Raw genomic sequence first — 20,285 nt, 5'->3', positions numbered from 1 at the left:
GAACAAGAAAGGACACTAAGCATGTTCGCTGTACAGAATATGCACTCACTAATTCTCCAGCTAAAGAAAGAACTTGGATTTATAGAACTTATTTTGCAAATGTCAGGATGTCCTGAAGCACTTTACAGCCAAATATGTACTTCTGAAGTGTATTCATCAATGTACTGTACACTCCTACAATGTGATGATCAAATCATCTGATTTTTTAAAAAATAAGTTGGTTGAGAGATAAATATTGGCTAAAATACCTGGGAGAGGTCCCCTGCTCCTGTTCAACATAGTGTAATGAGATCCTTTTGACCCACCTGAGAGGATAGCCGGCACTTCAGTTTACTGTCTCGCTTTACCGTATGACTGCTGTCATGTGTGCCGTACTAGCTTTCACTGGTGACACACTTTAGTGTATGTTGCAGCTGATGAGCATCAACAGGATGAAATACCAAACTCCATCTACCTAGACCAGCCTGAAAAGAGCAATGAAGTCCTCTGGGTTCTTGTTGGAGTGGAAATTCCGTGTTTTGGAGATTTGGGTGAAGGGTAGCAAGTGATGATAGATGATGGAAAAATGCCTTCTCTCTGCCTTACGATGGGACACTGACTGCCCGGCGCTCTTGCTTTAGATGACTTTGTTGTAAAGTTATAGGTCAGAGGAGGAAAGTGAGTAATCACTCTCTCACTCTCCTCTCTAATTGGAGTCCATGACTGAAATGTGGGATTACCCAATTCAATGGCTAAACTTATTTCAAGTCCTACGAGGCCTGTGTATTTTCTTTAAGTCAATCTTGGTTTTGTGCAATGGTTATATTCCTACAGTTAGAGAACACACAAGTTCAAATCCTACCAGATTGACAATGAGAATTCAGTTTTTTTTAAAATCCTGGAAATGAAACAAGAAAAAGTGATCATAAAGCTGTCAGATTGTTGCTAAAAGCCTTACTGGTTCACTAATGCCCCTACAGGGCAGCAAACCTTACCCAGTCTTGGGTCACCTGTGACTCCAGTGTCTCACTCGTATATTTGATTAACTGCTCTCTGTCTCTCCATCAACTCTCTCTGACTTTCTGTTCCAATCTTTTTCCTCCATAACACTTGATTTCTCTCTTTTTCTCTCTCCCCCTCTCTCTCTTTCCTCTTTTGTTCCCTTTGTGCCATTTGGACTGGGAGCAAAAATTGAAAACCATTCCATCACAAACGTGGAAAGCAGCCATGAGATATCCATTCTCATCATGGTTGTCCAATGCTGTGCTTTATTACTCTGTAATTACAATATATTCAGGGCTGCTGTGTGAAGAATATTCTCTTGTGAAAGGGACTCTGAGAATTATTCATGGAATCCAACACGAGCAGGAACTAGACAAGTCAGAGAAATACAACTATTTGTGTACCCATGATTCCAAGATCCTTGTATCATTCTCCATTCACATTCCACTTCCCGCCCCCTCCCCCAATCCCCTTTAAAACAAACTCCTGAATGATTTATAAAATTCCAAACTTTCCAACCTTTGCCCTTTATTCGCCACAACATTGTCTGTAGCTGCCAATTTTCTGAACCACACCCGCACTAACACTATTAATGTCCAAGTCCTCATTAAAAGATTACTCAATCTAATCTGGCAATTCCCCAAGTACTGCCCTCATCTCCACTCCTTCAAATCCAGGGGACACAAGCTTGAACAGATATAGCAGATTAGTTCAGACATTCCACACCAGATCTGACTGGGCCACATAAATCACACTGGCACTTGTCTTGTTCACTATTCCAGAATCATACTAGAATGCAAAGATAGCCTCAGCTTATTTTCTGTACTGCAAACCATCAACTTAAGCCCCTGTTCTTTCCATTCTCACTTCCTACAAGTGCAAGGAGCTTCTACACTTTCTTGTCGCTAAGATTGACTCTGTCTGAACAGTTGTCTCTGCTGCTTCTCTCCCTTCCTCTTGCCCACTGGGCCAAACTTCTAAGGTTTCCACCCCATCCTAACCCTGAACTCACATCTTTCTCTGGTTCCTCTCCTTTCTTACCTCATGATCCCCTCAGAGGCTTCTTCAACCCATATCCCATCAAACCACTGACCACAGAATTCTCAGCCTAGTTCCCCACCCCTCCTGCCACACCACCAACCATCTGTAAATAATAAGACTGCTTGACCACCGTCTAATACTGGCTAAGCAGAAATCCACTGCAATGGAAAAATGAAATCAATTTCTCCTGTTTATGTTACAAACTCCGTTCCCTAGCCACCAGCTTCTTCCCCCCCCCCCTTCCTGGCAGCTCTCTGAGGTTAAGTCAGCCTTGGTGTCGTATTTACTTTTGAGAGGAGCTTCTGACCACATCACCAAGACCATCCGTTTCCATCTCGGTTACCTGACTCTGCTCCTGCTTCAGCTCATCTGCTGCTGAAACTGTCATCCATGCCATTGTCACCTCTAAACTATCCAGTGCAATCCTGGCCATCCTCCCACATTCTACCCTCCACAAACTGGAGTACACTCAAAACTAGGCTTCCATGTCCTGACTCCAAAACGTTGTCTGATTTCGAGAAGAAATTAGATATAGCTCTTGGGGCTAAAGGGATCAAGGGATATGGGGGGGAAGGGGGGGATCAGGATATTGAATTCGATGATCAGCCATGATTAAAATGAATGGCAGAACAGGTTCAAAGGGCCGAATGTTAGCTTAACATCCGTAGTTGGGAAAATGCTGGAATCTATCATTAAGGAAGAAATAGCAGGACACCTGGAAAAGAATGGTTCAATCAAGCAGATGCAGCATAGATTCATGAAGGGAAAGTCATGTTTGACTAATTTACTGGAATTTTTTGAGGATACAACGAGTGCGGTTGACAGAGGGGAACCGGTGGATGTGGTGTATTTAGATTTCCAGAAGGCATTCGATAAGGTGCCTCACAAAAGATTGCTGCGTAAGATAAAGGTACACGGAGTTGGGGGTAAAGTGTTAGAGTGGATTAAGGATTGGCTATCTAACAGAAAGCAGAGAGTCGGAATAAATGGGTGCTTTTCCGGTTGGCAATCAGTGACTAGTGGCGTGCCGCAGTGATCAGTGCTGGGGCCTCAACTATTTACCATATACATAGACGATCTGGAGGAGGGGACCGAGTGTAGGATAACAAAGTTTGCGGATGACACAAAGATGAGTGGGAAAGCAAATTGCGTGGAGGACACAGAGAGTCTGCAGAGAGATTTGGATAGGCGAAGTGAGTGGGCAAGGATCTGGCAGATGGAGTATAACGTTGGTAAGTGTGAGGTTATCCACTTTGGAAGGAATAATAGTAAAATGGACTATTATTTAAACGGTGAAAAATTACAACTTGCTACTGTGCAGAGGGACCTGGGGGTCCTTGTGCATGAATCACAAAAACTCAGTTTGCAGGTGCAGCAGGTAATCAAGAAGGCAAATGGAATGTTGACCTTTATCGTGAAGGGGATGGAGTATAAAAGCAGGGAGGTCATGCTGCAATTGTACAGGGTACTGGTGAGGCCGCACCTAGAGTACTGTGCACAATTTTGGTCCCCTTATTTAAGAAAGGATATATTAGCTTTGGAGGGGGTACGGAGAAGGTTCAGCAGGTTGATTCCGGAGATGAGGGGGTTCGCTTATGAGGAGAGATTGAGTAGACTGGGCCTGTACTCATTGGAGTTTAGAAGGTTGAGGGGAGATCTTATAGAGACATATAAGATAATGAAGGGGCTAGACAGGGTAGAAGCAGCGAGGTTATTTCCACTTACAATGGAAACAAGAACTAGGGGGCATAGCCTCAAAATACGGGGGAGTCAATTTAGAACAGAGTTGAGGAGGAACTTCTTCTCCCAGAGGGTAGTGAATCTTTGGAATTCTCTGCCCAATGAAGCGGTAGAGGCTACCTCGTTAAATGTGTTTAAGTCACAGATAGATAGATTTTTAACCATTAAGGGAATTAAGGGTTATGGGGAGCGGGCGGGTAAGTGGAACTGAACCCACCATCAGACCAGCCATGATCTTATCGAATGGCGGAGCAGGCTTGAGGGGCTAGATGGCCTACTCCTGCTCTTATTTCTTATGTTCTTATGGCCTACTCCTAGTTTCCATATTTCTATCACTTATACCAAGTCATATTCACCTATCACCCACTGTGCTCATTGAGCTATGTTGGCTCCCAATTAAGCAATTTGAAAATGATCATCCTTTTTCTAAATCTCTCCATTGTCTCATCCCTCCATGTCTCTGAACAAAATCCAGCCCTGTAACCTTCCAAAATACAGTATCTGTGCTCCACCGATTTTGGCCCCTTGTGTCTTCCTAATTGTATTCACTGTGCTTTCAGCTCCTGAGACCCTCGGCTTTGCAATTCCCTCCCTCTCTCCATCTCTTTAATTCTCTTTCCTCATTTAAGAAACTCCTTAGAAACTTTGAATCACATAATGAGGTATGAGGGCAAATCACCAGAAACTTGGTCAGTGTCAAATTTTGTTTGAAAATGCTCCTGTGAGATGTTTTGAGTCATGTAACTCTGTGAAAGCTGCTTTCTAAATACAAGCTTCTAAATACAGTCTTCTAAAGGAAGTGTTTAGACATGTTTATTTCATTGCAAATAAATGATGTGTTTGTAGCAGTTTGGAAACGGGTCATTGCTTCAAAAGAATGACCTGTTTTAAAGGAGGATTGTGTAAAGGTATGAAGCAGAGGAAATGCAGATCTGTGACATTAGTTTTGGATTGCTGATCCTCCAGCACAAACACAATGGCCTGGAAACTTCTCTGGCATTCATGCCAGTGGTTTGTTTAAAGCCTCCAATACTGCACATTCTCAGGAAAGACAATACCCCTTTAATTCTTCCCTGATACCCCAATCCTTGTCACCAGCTGAGCCTCGATTTAATTAATTCTGTTACTGTTTTAATTTTATTCCAAAACCCTGTGCACAATAACAACAAAGTGGATTTGTATCACGTGTTTAAACAGAGTATAATGACCCATGGTGCTTCCTATGTTGAGCAAAATTTGGCATTTAGCCACACAAGGTGATATTAGGACAGATGTCCAAAAGCTTGATATGTTAGGTTTGCGGAATCACTTAATGGAAAGACAGAGAAGGTTGGGGTGCTTTAGGAAGGCAACTTCTGACTTTCAGGGCCTAGGCAACTGAAGGCACAGCTGCAGTGGTGAGGTCATGAAAATCGGAGCTGCTGAAGAGGAGTGCTGATGGTGATGTGGCTGGAGGAGATACAGAGATGCAGAGTGGCAAGGTCATTGAGGGATTTAAACAGCTGATGAGAACCACAGTGATTTAATCAAATAAGCAGCATTGGCAAATGTTTCCCATTCTCGATGCTAGTTTAAAAGTTTTATCTGTATGAAAACACTAACTTGAAACATCTTCTATTGCAGCTGATGATGTCGCTGCCAGGAGGTGAAGTGATGTGAGACAAGAGAAGGGGCAAAGACAAGGTTACCTGTCAGCTCCAGCTCGTTGACGTGGCTGTGGTTCATGAATATCTTAGGACAGTGAATACCTTCTCGACTGCCAGTTCAGGATGCTGAGGGCCACTCATGGAGACGGCCAACTTAACAGGCATCTGCAGTGGTCCTCGGAGACCTGTCGTCGTCATGGCAATGGCACCTCCAGTGGTTACAGTGAGCTGAAGGCATATGCTGATTGATTCCAGTTTGCTTGGCAACCCCGTGAGAAGAAAGAGAGAGAGAGATATTGCTGGGAAGAAGGAACGAGAAAATGAAATTTCCATTCTACTGGTGTTGAGTTGTAAACGGCTTATGGGAAATATCTAAAGGAATATACACAGTAACCCTTTGGGTAGTGAGTGAGATTAGATTTCCCCATCATGGCTTCTGATCAAACGTGATTGTGATTGTGAGAGGGTTTTATCCCCCTCTCTTTTTTTTAATTTAAAAACTTTTTTTTGCCCCTAACTCTTGCCAGTTTATATCATGCTCCGTAACGGAGTTGTTGGGAATGTAGGGCAGCCATGCATGTTAAGATGGTCCAATCGCATCCGGTTGACCTGGCTCAGCTTCACCCTGTTTATCATACTGGTGTTCTTCCCGCTGATCGCCCATTACTACCTGACCACCATTGACAACCTTGACGATTCAGGCCCACGCATTTTCGAGCCACGTTCGGGTAACGCCCTGTGTGAGGTAAAGCACGTGCAAGATCTGTGCCGCATCCGGGAGTCAGTCAGCGAGGAGCTGCTCCAGCTCGAGGCCAAGCGGCAGGAGCTAAACAGCGAAATTGCCAAACTCAACCTGAAGATCGAGTCCTGCAAGAAGAGCATCGAGAATGCCAAACAGGACCTGCTGCAGCTCAAAAATGTCATCAGCCAAACCGAGCACTCTTACAAGGAGCTGGTGGCACAGAACCAGCCAAAGCTCTCGCTGCCAATCCGCCTGTTGCCAGAGAAAGATGAGACCAACTTCCCATTGCCAAAGTCTCCCAACAGCTGCCGCTTACATTCTTGTTTTGATTACTCCCGCTGTCCACTTACATCTGGTTTTCCCGTTTACATCTACCCGCTGGAACAGTACCAACTCAGTGCTTTAATTGATCCATTAATCAAACAGGCATTCCAGGCGACTGCACGGACTAACATCTACATTACAGACAATCCTCACGTTGCCTGTGTCTACATGGTCTTGGTTGGGGAGCTACAAGATGCAACAGTACTGAAATCCATTGACCTTGAAAAGCAGTTGCATTCCCTCCCTTATTGGAGGTCAGATGGACACAATCATCTCCTCATCAACCTGTCCAGGAGGTCCCAGACACAGAATCTGCTCTATAATGTCAGCATAGGCAGGGCCATGGTTGTCCAGTCCACTTTCTATGATGTGCAGTATCGTCCTGGGTTTGATCTCATCCCCTCACCACTCATCCACGCCATGTCTGAACCCAACTTCCTGGAGATACCTCCCCAGGTTCCTGTCAAAAGGAAGTATCTCTTCAGCTTTCAGGGAGAGAAGATTGAGTCACTCATGTCCAGCTTACAAGAGGCCCGTTCCTTCGAGGAAGAGATTGAGGGCAATGCTCCAGCTGATTATGACGACAGGATCATTACCACCTTGAAGGCTGTCCAGGACAGCAAGTTGGACTTGGTTCTTGTGGAGTTCACCTGTAAAAACCAGCCTCGACCTGCCCTGCCTACTGAGTGGGCACTTTGTGGAGAGAGGGATGACAGGCTGGAGTTGCTGAAATTGTCCACTTTTGTATTAATCATAACACCGGGGAACAGCCATCTCATTGCTTCCACTGGCTGTTCCATGAGGCTTTTTGAAGCCTTGGAAGTTGGAGCGATTCCGGTAATCCTTGGGGAACACGTACAGTTGCCCTATCATGACACGATACACTGGAATGAGGCAGCTCTAGTGGTGCCAAAGCCTCGCATAACAGAAGTCCACTTCCTCCTGAGAAGCATCTCAGACAGCGACCTTCTCACCATGAGACATCAGGGCCGTTTCCTATGGGAGACCTACTTTTCCACCTCGGATAATGTGCTGAGCACCATTCTGTCGACTGTGCGAACTCGAATACAAATTCCTGCAGCTCCTATTGCGGAAGAGCCCTCCAAGGAGATCCCTCACAAGACAGGAAAAGCCGCTGGTACCGATCCCAACATTGCAGACACTGGAGACTTGGACTTGGGGCCTGTTGAGACTGAACCACCATATGCCTCCCCTAAATACCTACGGAACTTCACGGTCACTGTCAGAGACACTTACAGAGCATGGAACGCTGCCCCGGGGCCTTTTCACCTCTTTCCACACACCCCACTCGACCCCACATTACCCTCAGAAGCCAAGTTCCTTGGATCTGGGACAGGGTTCCGGCCAATAGGCGCAGGAGCTGGGGGGTCTGGGAAGGAGTTCCAAGCTGCGCTTGGCGGGAACGTTCCCAGGGAACAGTTTACAGTTGTAATGTTAACCTATGAACGTGAGGAAGTCCTGATGAACTCCTTGGAGAGGCTGAATGGCCTACCTTATTTGAATAAAGTTGTTGTCGTGTGGAATTCTCCCAAGCCACCATCTGAAGATCTTGTGTGGCCTGATATTGGTGTACCCATTGTGGTAAGGATGTTTTCTTTCTGGTTTCCTCTGTATTTCAGTTCAGCAATGTTCTGTGTAACACATTAAAACATGGCAAAGGACCAGACCTCTCGAGCCCAGGAGAGAAGGGATAGACAAGAGTGGGAGGAATGCAGATATATTGGAGAGTAGGGTTGGAGGAGAGCGCTCCTCTCCTTTCTCAAGCGGACCAAAAAGATCCAACAGTACTGTTTCCGTGAAGAGCAAGGGCATTCTCCATTTTCAAGACCAATATTTATCCCTCAAATTCACTAAACATGTTATTTGTTTATTATCATATTGCTGTTTGTGGGAACCTGGCTGCTGCATTTCCTAAGTTACAAGATTGATAACACTTCAGAAATTCAACGTGAAGTACTTTGGGAGGTTCTGCGGACATGAAAAGTGCTAAATAAGCACAAGTTTGTTCATTGCTGAAAAGACAAACATGTTTTAGCAATATTGAAATTCAATACCAACAAATTTGTTTTTTTATTGATTGAAATGTCCATTTAATATGATGCAAGGTGGCACAGTGGTTAGCACTACTGCCTCACAGTGCCAGGGACCCAGGTTCGATTCCTGGCTTGGGTCACTGTCTGTGTGGAGTCTGCACGTTCTCCCCATGTCTGCGTGGGTTTCCTCCGGTGCTCTGGTTTCCTCCCACTGTCCGAAAGACGTGCTGGTTCGGTTGATTGGGCATGCTAAATTCTCCCTCTGTGTACCCAAACAGGCGCATTTGAGAGGTGCAACATACTCAGTGCAAAGCTATGGGCTCTTCCCCTTCACCTGTGTGTCTGTTGTGACAAAGAAATGGGAGAAGCAAATGGGTTCCACTTGTTTGTAGCAGCCTCATTAGTAATAGCTTTTTTGTGGCTTAATTCTTACCTAAAAATGTTCCAATTCCAAGGGTGTCCTGGGAGTTGTTCAGATATAATCGTTGGTTGCTATGGAGCCATTCTATTCTGGTATATCATGCTGCATTCTGTACTGAAATGGAGACTTGCCGAAGTGGAGATTAGAGAGACTAATGCAAATTACTATAAAGGTTTTGTCATGTTACAGCGTCAGTTTGGTCTGAACTGTCTCCTGGAGAACTGCAGGAGATGAACAGAATTTTTTTTAGAGAAAAAACCGTCACTGGATCCAAGGTATCATTGGTAGAGTGATCACATTTGTATCACAATGCCTCAATCCTTTCTCTGCACAAAAATATATCTGCTGTATTTACACATTTCTTTTTCCCCAGTTGCATAAGCGTGAGAAGTACTTAATTGGTTATAAAGTGCTGTGGTCATGAAAGGTACTAAATACATACGGTGGAGAAGGTGAAAGGATTTACTAGGATGATGCCAGAACTGTCTGGTTGGTATTATCAGGTGGAGGGTGTTCTCTCAAGTTCCTTAAAATTATGAAGGAGTTTCATCAGTTAGAAAACATTTCCATTGTAGAGGGAGACCAAAACTAAGAGCCATAAACTGTTGGCAATAAATCCAATAAGAAATTCAGGAGAAACTTCTTTAACTACAGAGTGGTTAGAATGTGCAACTCACTACCACATGGTGTATCACCTTCCAAACTCACAACCGCTTAATTGCAGGAGGCAGAGAATCATGGTCGAAGGGTTTTTGTGACTGCAAGTCTGTGCCGGCTGGTGTATCATGGGGATCAGTGCTGGGTCCTTTGCTGTTTGTAGTGTACATTAATAATCTCGACATGAAGGTGCAAGGTATGATCAATAAATTCAAATTACATGAAAATTGGTGGTAAATAGCAAGAAGGAAAGCCTTTAGATTACAGGATGATATAGAGGGGCTGGTCAGATGTGCAGAACAATGGCAAATGGAATTTAATCCTAAAAATTGAGAGGGAATGCATTTTGGGAGGACATGCAAGGTAAGGGAATACACAATGCACGGTAGGACACTAGGAAGTACAAAGGACCAGAGGGATCGTAGGGTGTATGTCCGTAGATCCCTGAAGGTAGCAGGACAGGTAGATAATGTGGTTAAGAAGACATATCAGATACTTGCCTTTATTAACCAAGGCATAGAATATAAGAGCAGAGAGGTTATGATGGAGTTTTGTAGAACGCTCTATAGGCCATAACTAGAATATTGTGTGCAGTTCAAGGCGCCACACCAGAGGAAGGATGTGATTGCACTCGAGAGAGTGCAGAGGAGATTCACCAACATGTTGCCTGGGTTGGAGCGTTTCAGCTATAAAGATAGGCTGGAGTTGCTTTTCTTTGAGCAGGGAAGGCTGAGGGGGGACCTCATCGAGGTGTACAAAATTATGAGGGACATAGGGTAGATAGGAAGAAATCTTTCCCCTTAGCAAAGGGGCCAATAACCAGGGGACATAGATTTAAGATAAGGGGTAGAAGATTTTGAGGGGATTTGAGGAGGAACTTTTTCACCCAAGGAATGGTGAGAATCTGGAAGTCACTGTCTCACAGGGTGGTAGCGGTAGGAATGCTCACAACATTTAAGAAGCATTTAGATGAGCACTTGAAACATCATAGCATACAAGGCGACAGACCAAGTGTTAAATGGAATTGGGATAGATAGGTGCTTGCTGGCTGGTGCAGACACGATGGGCTGATGGATCTCTTTTTGTGCTCTAAAACTTTAAGTTTACCATCTGGAAGGACAAGGGCAGCAGACACATGGGAACACCACCACCTGGAGGTTTGCCTCCAAGCCACACACTATCCTGACTTGGAAATATGTTGCCGTTTCTTCACTGTCCCTGCATCAAAAATCCTGGAATTCCCTTCCTATCAGCATCATGGATGTATCTATAACGCATGGACCTGGAACAGTTCCAGAAGGCGGCTCACCCCACCACCTTGAGGAAATTCGGGCTGGGCAATGAATACTTGTATGGCCAGCTACGCCCACATCCCACAATAAAACAAACATTGAGGCTTGTTTGCATTTAAGGGAAAGGTAGATGAGCACATAAAGGAGAAAGGGATAGAAGGATGGCAAATGAAAAAGAAAGACAGAAGGAGACTAATGTGGAACATCGGCACCACCATCTGAGCTGAGCTAAATGTGCTGTGAGGTGGTCTCCCACTTTCTTTGCTAATTTTGCCTTTCACAGTTGCCAATACTTATTTTCGGTCCCTCAGGTGCCTGTTGCCCATCAGAATCTCACCAGACTGACCCTCAAACATGTGTGAGATTCAATGATGCTGTTGACATTTTATTTGAATAGGGTGGACTGGCATCATGACACAACTTGATTTCCCAGTGTCTGAGTACTGCTAGCCAGTGTCAGTCAGAAAGCAATTAGGAGCTGGGATCCTGACTGACTTTCCTCTCCAACCAAGAGCAAGTGTTGTCCTTCGTATGTGCCAGCTAACATAGCACAGAGAAAGCAGGGAAACTGGGATCCTCATGAAATCATTCTACACACTGGAAGGAGCTATTTAGAGAAAGGTCGGTAATTGTCAGAGGCCTGTTTATATTGGAACAGAAATTCCAGTTTCCATTAAGCTTCGATTTCAGAGAAGGGAATCAGTGAGAGTCAGGGGATCAAACTCTTCTTTCTCAGCCCAGACTTCACCCAGCCAGATTTTTGTCCCTCCCTGCCTGTCAGGCCACACCCAACTCTCACCCTCCTCAACCTCTCTCACCCTCCGCTCCCCCCTCTCTCACCCTCCCCCCTCCTCTCTGGCCCTCCGCTCCCCCCCCCCCCCCCTTCTCTGGCCCTCCGCTCCCCCCCCCCCCCCCTCCGGCCCTCCGCTCCCCCCCCACCCTCTCTGGCCCTCTGCTCACCAGCCCCCCCCCCCCCCCCCCTCTGGCCCTCCACTCCACCCTCCCCTCTCTGGCCCCCCGCCCCCCCCCCCCCCCCCCACATCTCTGGCCCTCCGCCCGCCCCCCCCCCCCCCCCCTGGCCCTCCGCCACCCCCCCCCCCCCCCTTTCCTCTGGCCCTCCGCCCCGCCCCCCCCCCCCCCCCCCCCCACCCCCTCTCTCTGGCCCTCGGCTCTTCCCTTCCCCCCCCCCCTCTCTCTCTGGCCCTGGGCTCCCCCCCATCTCTCTGGCCCGGGGCTCCCCCCCTCTCTCTGGCCCCGGGCTCCCCCCCTCTCTCTGGCCCCGGGCTCCCCCCCTCTCTCTGGCCCGGGGCTCCCCCTCTCTCTCGCCAAGTGTTTGCAGATTTCGGGCGAGGCAACATATGTTCCCTGTCATGTTCCTACCCTTCATTGCATAATGTTTCTTGAACCCTCTGTTAAACACACCTTGACTGTACCAGCGGTACAGTATGCCTTTGCACTGCCTCTCACAACTAACCTGTAGCTTAACTCCTTCCACCTGCCTTGGTTCCATCACCCCTTTCTACAACAAAAATCTATCAATCTCCTGTTTTGGAAGTTTTCAGCTGGTCTACAGCATCAACAGCCCTTTGGGAGAGAAAGTCGCCAATATGAAGAAGTGCTTCCTGCCAACATCCATGGTGCCTCTAGTTTTAAGATAATGCCCTCTTCTGGATTCCTCTTTTCCCTACCTACTCAATCACCTAAAACACTCTTTCATATCATCCTTTAAGCTTCGATATTCAAGTGATTTTCTGAGTCAGAGTGGAGAGTGTTATCCATTGAGCCATGGGGATCACATCTAAAATTTCTATCCTATATTGTTTGTAGATGTCCATGAGAATGTTTAAAGTTTATTTATTAGTGTCACATGTAGGCTTACATTAAAACCGCAATGAAGTTACTGTGAAAATCCCCTAGTCACCACATTCCAGCTCCTGTTCGGGTACACCGAGGGAGAATTTAGCATGGCCAATGCACCTAGCCAGCACGTCTTTCAGACTGTGGGAGGAAACCCACACAGGCATAGGGAGAATGTGCAAACTCCACCCAAGCCAGGAATCAAACCTGGGTCCCTGGCACAGTGAGGCAGCAGTGCTAACCACTGCGCTACCGTGTGAAAGGGGAGACCAGCCCCCATTCGCTAGTGGAGTTCAGTCCTGGCTAGCCACAGACCCCTTGAACAGATTGACTGAGCAGAGAGGTTGATTTTAAACATTTCCAGACTGCTGTGGGTGTGAAAGTGATCATCGGTGATGCAGAGCACTCACAGGTCCCGACTAGATTCAGATTTTGTGCCTCTGCAGAAATTGAGGAGCAGAGACAAGCAGCGACTGAAATTGTGGGGGAAGGGGAAATTGGAGCAAGACTCATTCTTGTACCTTTATCTGGCTATCCCTAAATGAATTAAAGAGGAGGATTGGAAACAGTACCCCTTTTCTCTCAACTGCAGGGAAATGTCATCTGGGTGTCAAAGAAGGGGAAAGTCGATATTAACAGAGAGGTTCATGCAGTGTGCAGTGAGACTTCCTGCTCTGTGTCAGTTTGTGGTCCATTAGTCTTATTGGTTGAGATCTTTGTGGTTCAAATCATTTGATTGGCAGAGATGCTCAGTTGGTGACATGCTTCTCGGGCTAATCGTTTGATTAGATGTGATATTCGGGTCAGGAACATCCCATTGAGATCATTTATTTTCCCTTTAGGTTGTTCATACAGAGAAGAATAGTTTAAATAATCGTTTTTTACCCTGGGACACTATTGAAACAGAGGCAATTCTTTCTATTGATGATGATGCCCACCTTCGCCATGATGAGATCATGTTTGGCTTCAGGTGAGTACAGTCCAACTTTATAATCTGCTGCTTAGTGACCATACAGAGCAGAGCAATTAGTTGAATCTGAATAGGTTTGTTCGCTGTCTTGTCCTGGAGATTGTGCCATTGCACTGGCCTTTTTCTTCCTCTCATTGGTCCTGTGACTTATATACTTCCTCTTCCAGAGTTTGGCGAGAGGCAAGAGATCGGATTGTGGGTTTTCCTGGCAGATACCATGCCTGGGACATGGCCCACCAGTCCTGGCTCTACAACTCCAACTACTCCTGTGAACTCTCCATGGTGCTGACTGGCGCAGCCTTCTTTCACAAGGTTTGTCCATGCTGTGTCAAGATTGTTAATTGTACATTGTTTTTTATTGTATACAGGTAGTGGCCATTAACTGTGGATTCGCTTGTTCCCTCATAAAAAGGAACAGACTGAAACTGCGATTGTTGGGTGCATGTTTGGAATGTGTAACTCTGTAAATCTAACAGTTGGCATGTGGAGGGATGAAGGTCTGATCTTCTACTGGCCAATTATAGGAGGAAGTGGGTGGAGAAAGATTATACAAAGCCGAATAGATATCCAATTTTCTCCCATACCCTACTGAAAATGACTTGTAATAAGATCTGTTCACAATCATTTCTTGCCCTCCTCAGGACCTTTCCTGACTGTAAATGTGCAAGCCAAAGGCTGTATGTTCACAGGCTGTTCAATTGAAGGAGAGTAATGCAGCTCAAAGGAAGAGGGGGAGACCATTCAGCCCAATGAGCCTGTTCCATCATACAATCAGACCATGGCTCAATTCCATTTACCTCTTTGATCAATAACCATCAATAAGTGACTTGGGATAAATTGCCTTATGCAGTCAGCAATAGAAATCCACGCTAGTTGTCGCAATCCATACGAGCTGCTTTAAATCCCTGTGCTTGGTGAACTAGATTGGCTCTTAGTATGCCAAAACCTTCATTTTAAATAAAAATCATCCTTCAGATCCCTCTGTGGCCTCACACCTCTTTATCTCTGTAATCTACTTAAGCCCCACAACCCTCAAGATATGTGTACTTCTCCAAATCTGGACTCTTGAACGATTCCCAATTCCCTCCTCCCACCCCAATTTAATTGCTCCACCATTGACAATCATACCTTCAGTTACCTGGGCCCTAAACTGTAAAATTTGCTCTCTAAATCCTCCGTTAGAATGTTCCTTAAAGCTTGCCTCTTTGACTATGTGTTTAATCACCTGTTTGAAAGTCTACTTCTATGGCTGAGTGTATTGTTTGATAAAGATCATCTGAGCTGCCTTGGGATATTTTACTGCATTAAAGGTGCCATATCAATTAAAATTGTTACTGTTGTTGCTGCTGGCCAAGGTGTTGAATAGGGATATTTTCTTGTGTGCATGCTCAGCTCCACACCAGGCAATACAGTTACCATCTGAGAAATCAAAGATCTTGCAAATTCATTTTAATCTCCCTCTTCACTCTCCCAGCAACTCAAGCAGGCAAGCTTGGCACTTGTGCAATTTGCAATCCAACATCCATCAGGAGAAACTGGCCTCTGCCTCGGGGGACCCCCTATTTATAGAACATCAACAGATTTCAGTTGCTCAGGGGGGTCAGAATCAGCCTGTGTTAGATTCACTTGTGGTTGGCCAAGGTTGGTTGGGGTCAGGATTGGCCTGAGTCAGTGTTGTGATCATTTGGGGTCAAAGTTGATTTGGTCAGGGAGTCCCTATAAGGAGAAGGAATGTTGTTGAAAGTACCAATCGTTCTATCAGCACAGTTAACACTGTTGAGTTGCAGTAGAGACGTTTGGGTCTTTTGTTACATATTCCTGTGTACTGAGTTTTAGTGAAGCTCGCAAATTAACTGGTTTTCATCTTGAAAATCTGTGTTCTAACTTCAACACCAGTTTGAATTTATGTACAGCCTTTAATGTATTAAAATATTCCAAGGCTCTTCACAGAAGCATTACAACACAAAATTTTATACCAAGCTATATAAGGAAGCATTAGGACAGGCGACCAAATGTTTGATGAAGGAGTTGGGTCTTAAGGAGAGAAGCAGAGAGAATTAGAGGAAGCTTCAACTCATGTCTAGTTCTGCGGCCGCATCTCTACCCTTCCCTCTTTTTCAATTGTATTGTCAGGCTGCCTCCTGAAGGTTTTGCTCTTCTCTTCCAGTACTATGCATACCTCTACTCCTATATCATGCCCCAGGCCATTCGGGACATGGTGGATGAGTACATTAATTGTGAAGATATTGCCATGAACTTCCTTGTATCCCACATCACCAGGAAACCACCAATAAAGGTCAGTGCTGCTGAGACTGATATGACTTTAACACAGCAAGACTGTCAATAAGAGTCTGCATTAATAAAGCACTTCACTCAATGCCATGTTAAAATTGAAATATTCCAATCTGTTTCATGGTGGAACAAGGAACCTTCCTACATATGCACTGAGTATGGAAGGAAAGGTTTAGAGTGGAGGTGCTGTGTGCATGTAATGAGAATATGGTCAGGTGCTCTATTATGGCGTTCTGGATTCACTGAGGAAGGGTTGGTTGACAGTAATGATAACGTAGTGTATATTTTCTCATAACGTGCCTTCAAATTCCATTCCAGAGGACGTAGTCCAGGTTGATACTCCTGCCACTCCTTAACAAGAGCTGTAGTGTTAGAGTTGTCATCTTTTGGGTGAGGTATTAAAATGAGTCTAAACTTCCCTCTCAGGTGGATGTAAAAGGTCCCATGGCATTATTCGAAGAAGTGCAAAGTGGAGCAATCCCCAGTGTCCTGGAGCCAATATTTATCCTAAAATCAACTTGACAAAAATATGATTGGCTCATTATCAGATCGCTGCTGTGCATAAATTGGCTGTTGCATTTCTCACATGAAAATAATGACTACACTTCAAAGGTCTTTCATTGGCTGTAAAGTACTTTGGGATACCTTGATGTTATTTCCATCCCTGCCTCAGCTTGTCTGCTATGATCTGAACATTTCAGTTTTCTTCAAATCAGCCCATCTGTCTTTCATCCTCAGTAAGCTTTGAGTTCATCCAAAATGTTGCTGCCTATACCCCAACTTGTACTGAGTCACCTTCATTCACAACCCTAATACGTGCTGACCTACATAGATTCCTGGACTGACAGCACCTTAATTTAAAAATTTCCATCCTTGTGTTCAAATTCATTCACGGCCTAACCCCATGCAGTCTCTGTTTGCTCCTACACTCTCTGAGGTATCTGCATTTCTCAATTTTGGCCTCAAGTGCATCCATGATTTTAATCGCTCTACATTGATGGCCGTGCCTTCAGCTGCCAAGGTAATAAACTCTGGAATTCCCTGCCTAAACTGCTCAGTCTCTAGTAAGATTCTGCCTAAAATCTACCTCTTTAAGCTTTCGATTACCTGGCCTCGTACTACCATGTGCAGCTTGGTATTGCATCATATTTGTGAAGCGCCTTAGGATGCTTTGCTTAAGTGTGCAATATAAATGCAGTTGTTGAGGTTGTAAAAGTTGCTCTTAGAAACATAAATACAATTTCCTCCTTTACCGTCTCTAATACATAAACCCCGGTTTGGGGGGGTGGGAGAAGAATCATGAAATGAATTGCACTAATTGCATGAATTGAAGTTTATTTTCTTTGCAAGTGAAACCAGAGATTCCAGTCCTTTTGTCCCCTGCCTCACTGAGAGCCACGGCCTACAACCCAGGGGTTCCCAAACTGTGGATTGCAGGAAAGATATTTGGGATCACAAGCTTCCTTTCAATCGTGGCAGCAATGGTGACTTCCCCCTTCACCACCCGGCTCCCCATTAGAGTCTGCAAAGAAGGAAATAATATTTAGGTTTCTAAAAGCAACTTTCATGACTGTGGAGCGGACTTAAAAGGAGTAGTTCTGGGGATTGGCTCTGAGGCCTCTTGCCCTGTAAGCGCATAATTTTTTTCTTGCCTTAGAGCCCCTTGGTACCTCTCACCCTCACCCCACAACCGCCATCACCACCACCCTCTCCCCCTCCCCCCCACCGCTCCCCTCAACTTCCAACCATCCCCAGAAACCTCAAATTTGGAAGCACTGCTTTAACCTCTTCACATTCTCCATCCAACAGGTCACATCACGCTGGACCTTCCGTTGCCCAGGATGTCCCCAGGCATTGTCGCACGATGATTCCCATTTCCACGAGAGGCACAAGTGCATCAACTTCTTTGTGAAAGTCTACGGGTACATGCCGTTGCTCTACACCCAGTTCCGCGTGGACTCTGTCCTCTTCAAAACACGGCTGCCACACGACAAAACCAAGTGTTTCAAATTTATCTGAGGACTCCACCACCCCATCCCACTCATGTGGGAAGGGACACAGACAGTCATTCCACCCCATTAAGTCTCCATTTCATCAGCAACATGCACAGGGAAGAAGTGGAAGAGTTATTTCAAAAACAATCATGAAATTCTTCCCCCACATTCTACCATTAACTCGTAATCATAAGGCTGGTTTGTATTTAAATAACCTATTTCGTGAAAGGCTGAAGAGAGAATAAGAACAAGCAAAGATTTGCCACATGGAAAATGTGATAAATGATACTATTCCAAATTGCAGAAAGACATTGTATCTTGTTTGCTAATATTATGGGGGGGAACTAATTTATAATCTGAGTGAGATTGGATCACGGACAGAGTTGGAGGAGATTGCTGTCTGCCAAGCAATGTGTCAAATTTGCCAACTTCAACTCAAAACTGGTCAGATCTCAGTGTGATCATGCAACTTTTCTCCTTTGGATTCTTTGTTCTGTTTAGTATTTGGGACAGCCTTCAATCAGGAACAGAGTGAGGCACCATGAGTGAGAAGGAAATGTGTAAATTGTACTGTTGTGTCCATCAGTTCTCCCTCATATCCCATCCAGCTCCTTGGACATCAAACAATCACAAGTTTAGCCCATATAGAATCACTACAGTGCAGAGGGAGGTTATTCGGCCTATCAGGTCTGCACTGACAGAGCATCTAACCCAGGCCCTATCCCCATAATCCATGTATTTACCCCACTAATCTCCTTAACCTACGCATCTTGGGCCACTAAGGAGCAATTTGGCATGGCCAATCCACCGAACCTGCACATCTTTGGACTGTGGTAGGAAACCGGAGCACCCGGAGGAAACTCACACAGACACGGGATAACGTGCAAACTCCACACAGACAGTGACCCAAGCTGGGAATCGAACCCGGGTCCCTGGTGCTGTGAGGCAGCAGTGTTAACCACTGTGCCACCGTGCTGCTCACTGGTGGTATGATAGTTGTGTCAGTTCACTGCCACACAGGCATTACACTGTTGCTCCTAAAAGTATTAAACTTAGGGTTTTATTTACAATTGTTTTCTTTTTGGTTCTGTTGTTTTTTGATGTCTCAGGGTTTTATTTTGGAATTGCTTGCTTTGTATTATGTAATTGGACTTTCACAAATGACCAGCTAATGCTTTAAGTTGCAACAAATGGCACAAAACATTTGGGGGTTTTAGTGTACACAAAAAGGCACAGACTGGCTGGGGTGTGCCACATAGACCATCTCATCTGGGAGGATTGGAAAAGGCTGTTGCTGCCTCATTGGTCACTAAAGCAACAGGGTGCCACGGGTGCCCTTAACCCCTGAAAGCATCAGTCGGCATCTTGCAGAGTGGAAACAAAATGGGGAAAAGAAACAATCAAATGGGAGATTGACAAAAATTGGCTCCTCCGGCCAATGTGATGATTGACATTCCATGAAATGCACTGCACAACTGATCAGTGGGGACTCCTGCTCTGGCTACTTCTTGGTCCTTGCCCTGGAGAGGGTGAGAAGTATGGACAGTCTTGTAACCTTGCTGCCTGAAATACAGTCAGAGCATTTTTCCCAAGTTTAGCTGCTGCAAGAACATGGAGCTCAGCTCGTGATATTGGAATTCTGTCATGAATTTGTAATATTGCAAACACTCCAGGATATCCAACATCCTGTGTATATATCTTTATAATAAAAGTCCTTGTATCTATCATGTAATTCTAGTCTGATGACATCTGAATTACTTTGATTCTGTGCATACTAACCCCTACCCAAGTAATACTGCACCATACCACCCAGGGAGTTCCATTGGGGCACTGTACAGCAGGGGTCTTTGGTTCACGGAAACATGAACATTGGGGGCTCGCAGGATGTGCTGGAAAGTGCTTGTGTTTAATGACCTCTTCTTATAAAACAGGAGATCATCATGAATAGCATCACAATATAGACGTCCCACGTGTGTACCTTTTGTAGGGATGCAGACTACAGATAGAGGCACAATGATTCAATATTTGTACAAACAGACATCTATTGCTCAGTATGATTGCTTCCCAACTCCCTAGATTTTGATTTGATTTATTATTGTCACATGTATTGGTATACAGTGAAGAATATTGTTTCTTATGTGCTATACAGATAGAGCATACCATTCAAGGAGTACATAGGAGAGAGTGCAAAATGTCCTGTTACAGTCATAGCTAGGTTGTAGAGAAAGATCAACTTAATATAAGGTAGGCCCATTCAAAAGTCTGATGGCAGCA

General features: G+C 45.1%; 1 protein-coding gene across 3 annotated transcripts in view; it reads left to right on the top strand.

The window, feature by feature from the left end:
* extl3 (exostosin-like glycosyltransferase 3) overlaps window positions 1-19,849 on the top strand; it is a 90,420-nt gene extending 70,571 nt beyond the window's left edge. For all 3 annotated transcript variants that reach the window (XM_078213423.1, XM_078213421.1, XM_078213422.1), the window contains exons 2-6: window positions 5,386-8,076; window positions 13,598-13,725; window positions 13,893-14,037; window positions 15,893-16,021; window positions 17,827-19,849. In XM_078213423.1, coding sequence (XP_078069549.1) covers window positions 5,944-8,076; window positions 13,598-13,725; window positions 13,893-14,037; window positions 15,893-16,021; window positions 17,827-18,036 — 2,745 coding nt within the window. In that variant the 5' untranslated portion in view covers window positions 5,386-5,943 and the 3' untranslated portion in view covers window positions 18,037-19,849. The remainder of the gene's footprint in view (window positions 1-5,385; window positions 8,077-13,597; window positions 13,726-13,892; window positions 14,038-15,892; window positions 16,022-17,826) is intronic.
* Window positions 19,850-20,285: the final 436 nt, after the last annotated feature.

Source organism: Mustelus asterias, chromosome 5 (assembly GCF_964213995.1).
Source record: "Mustelus asterias chromosome 5, sMusAst1.hap1.1, whole genome shotgun sequence".
NCBI classification, from domain to species: Eukaryota; Metazoa; Chordata; class Chondrichthyes; order Carcharhiniformes; family Triakidae; genus Mustelus; species Mustelus asterias.
The sequence above is the reverse complement of the archived record's forward strand: the minus strand, read 5'-3'. Positions and strand labels throughout refer to the sequence as shown.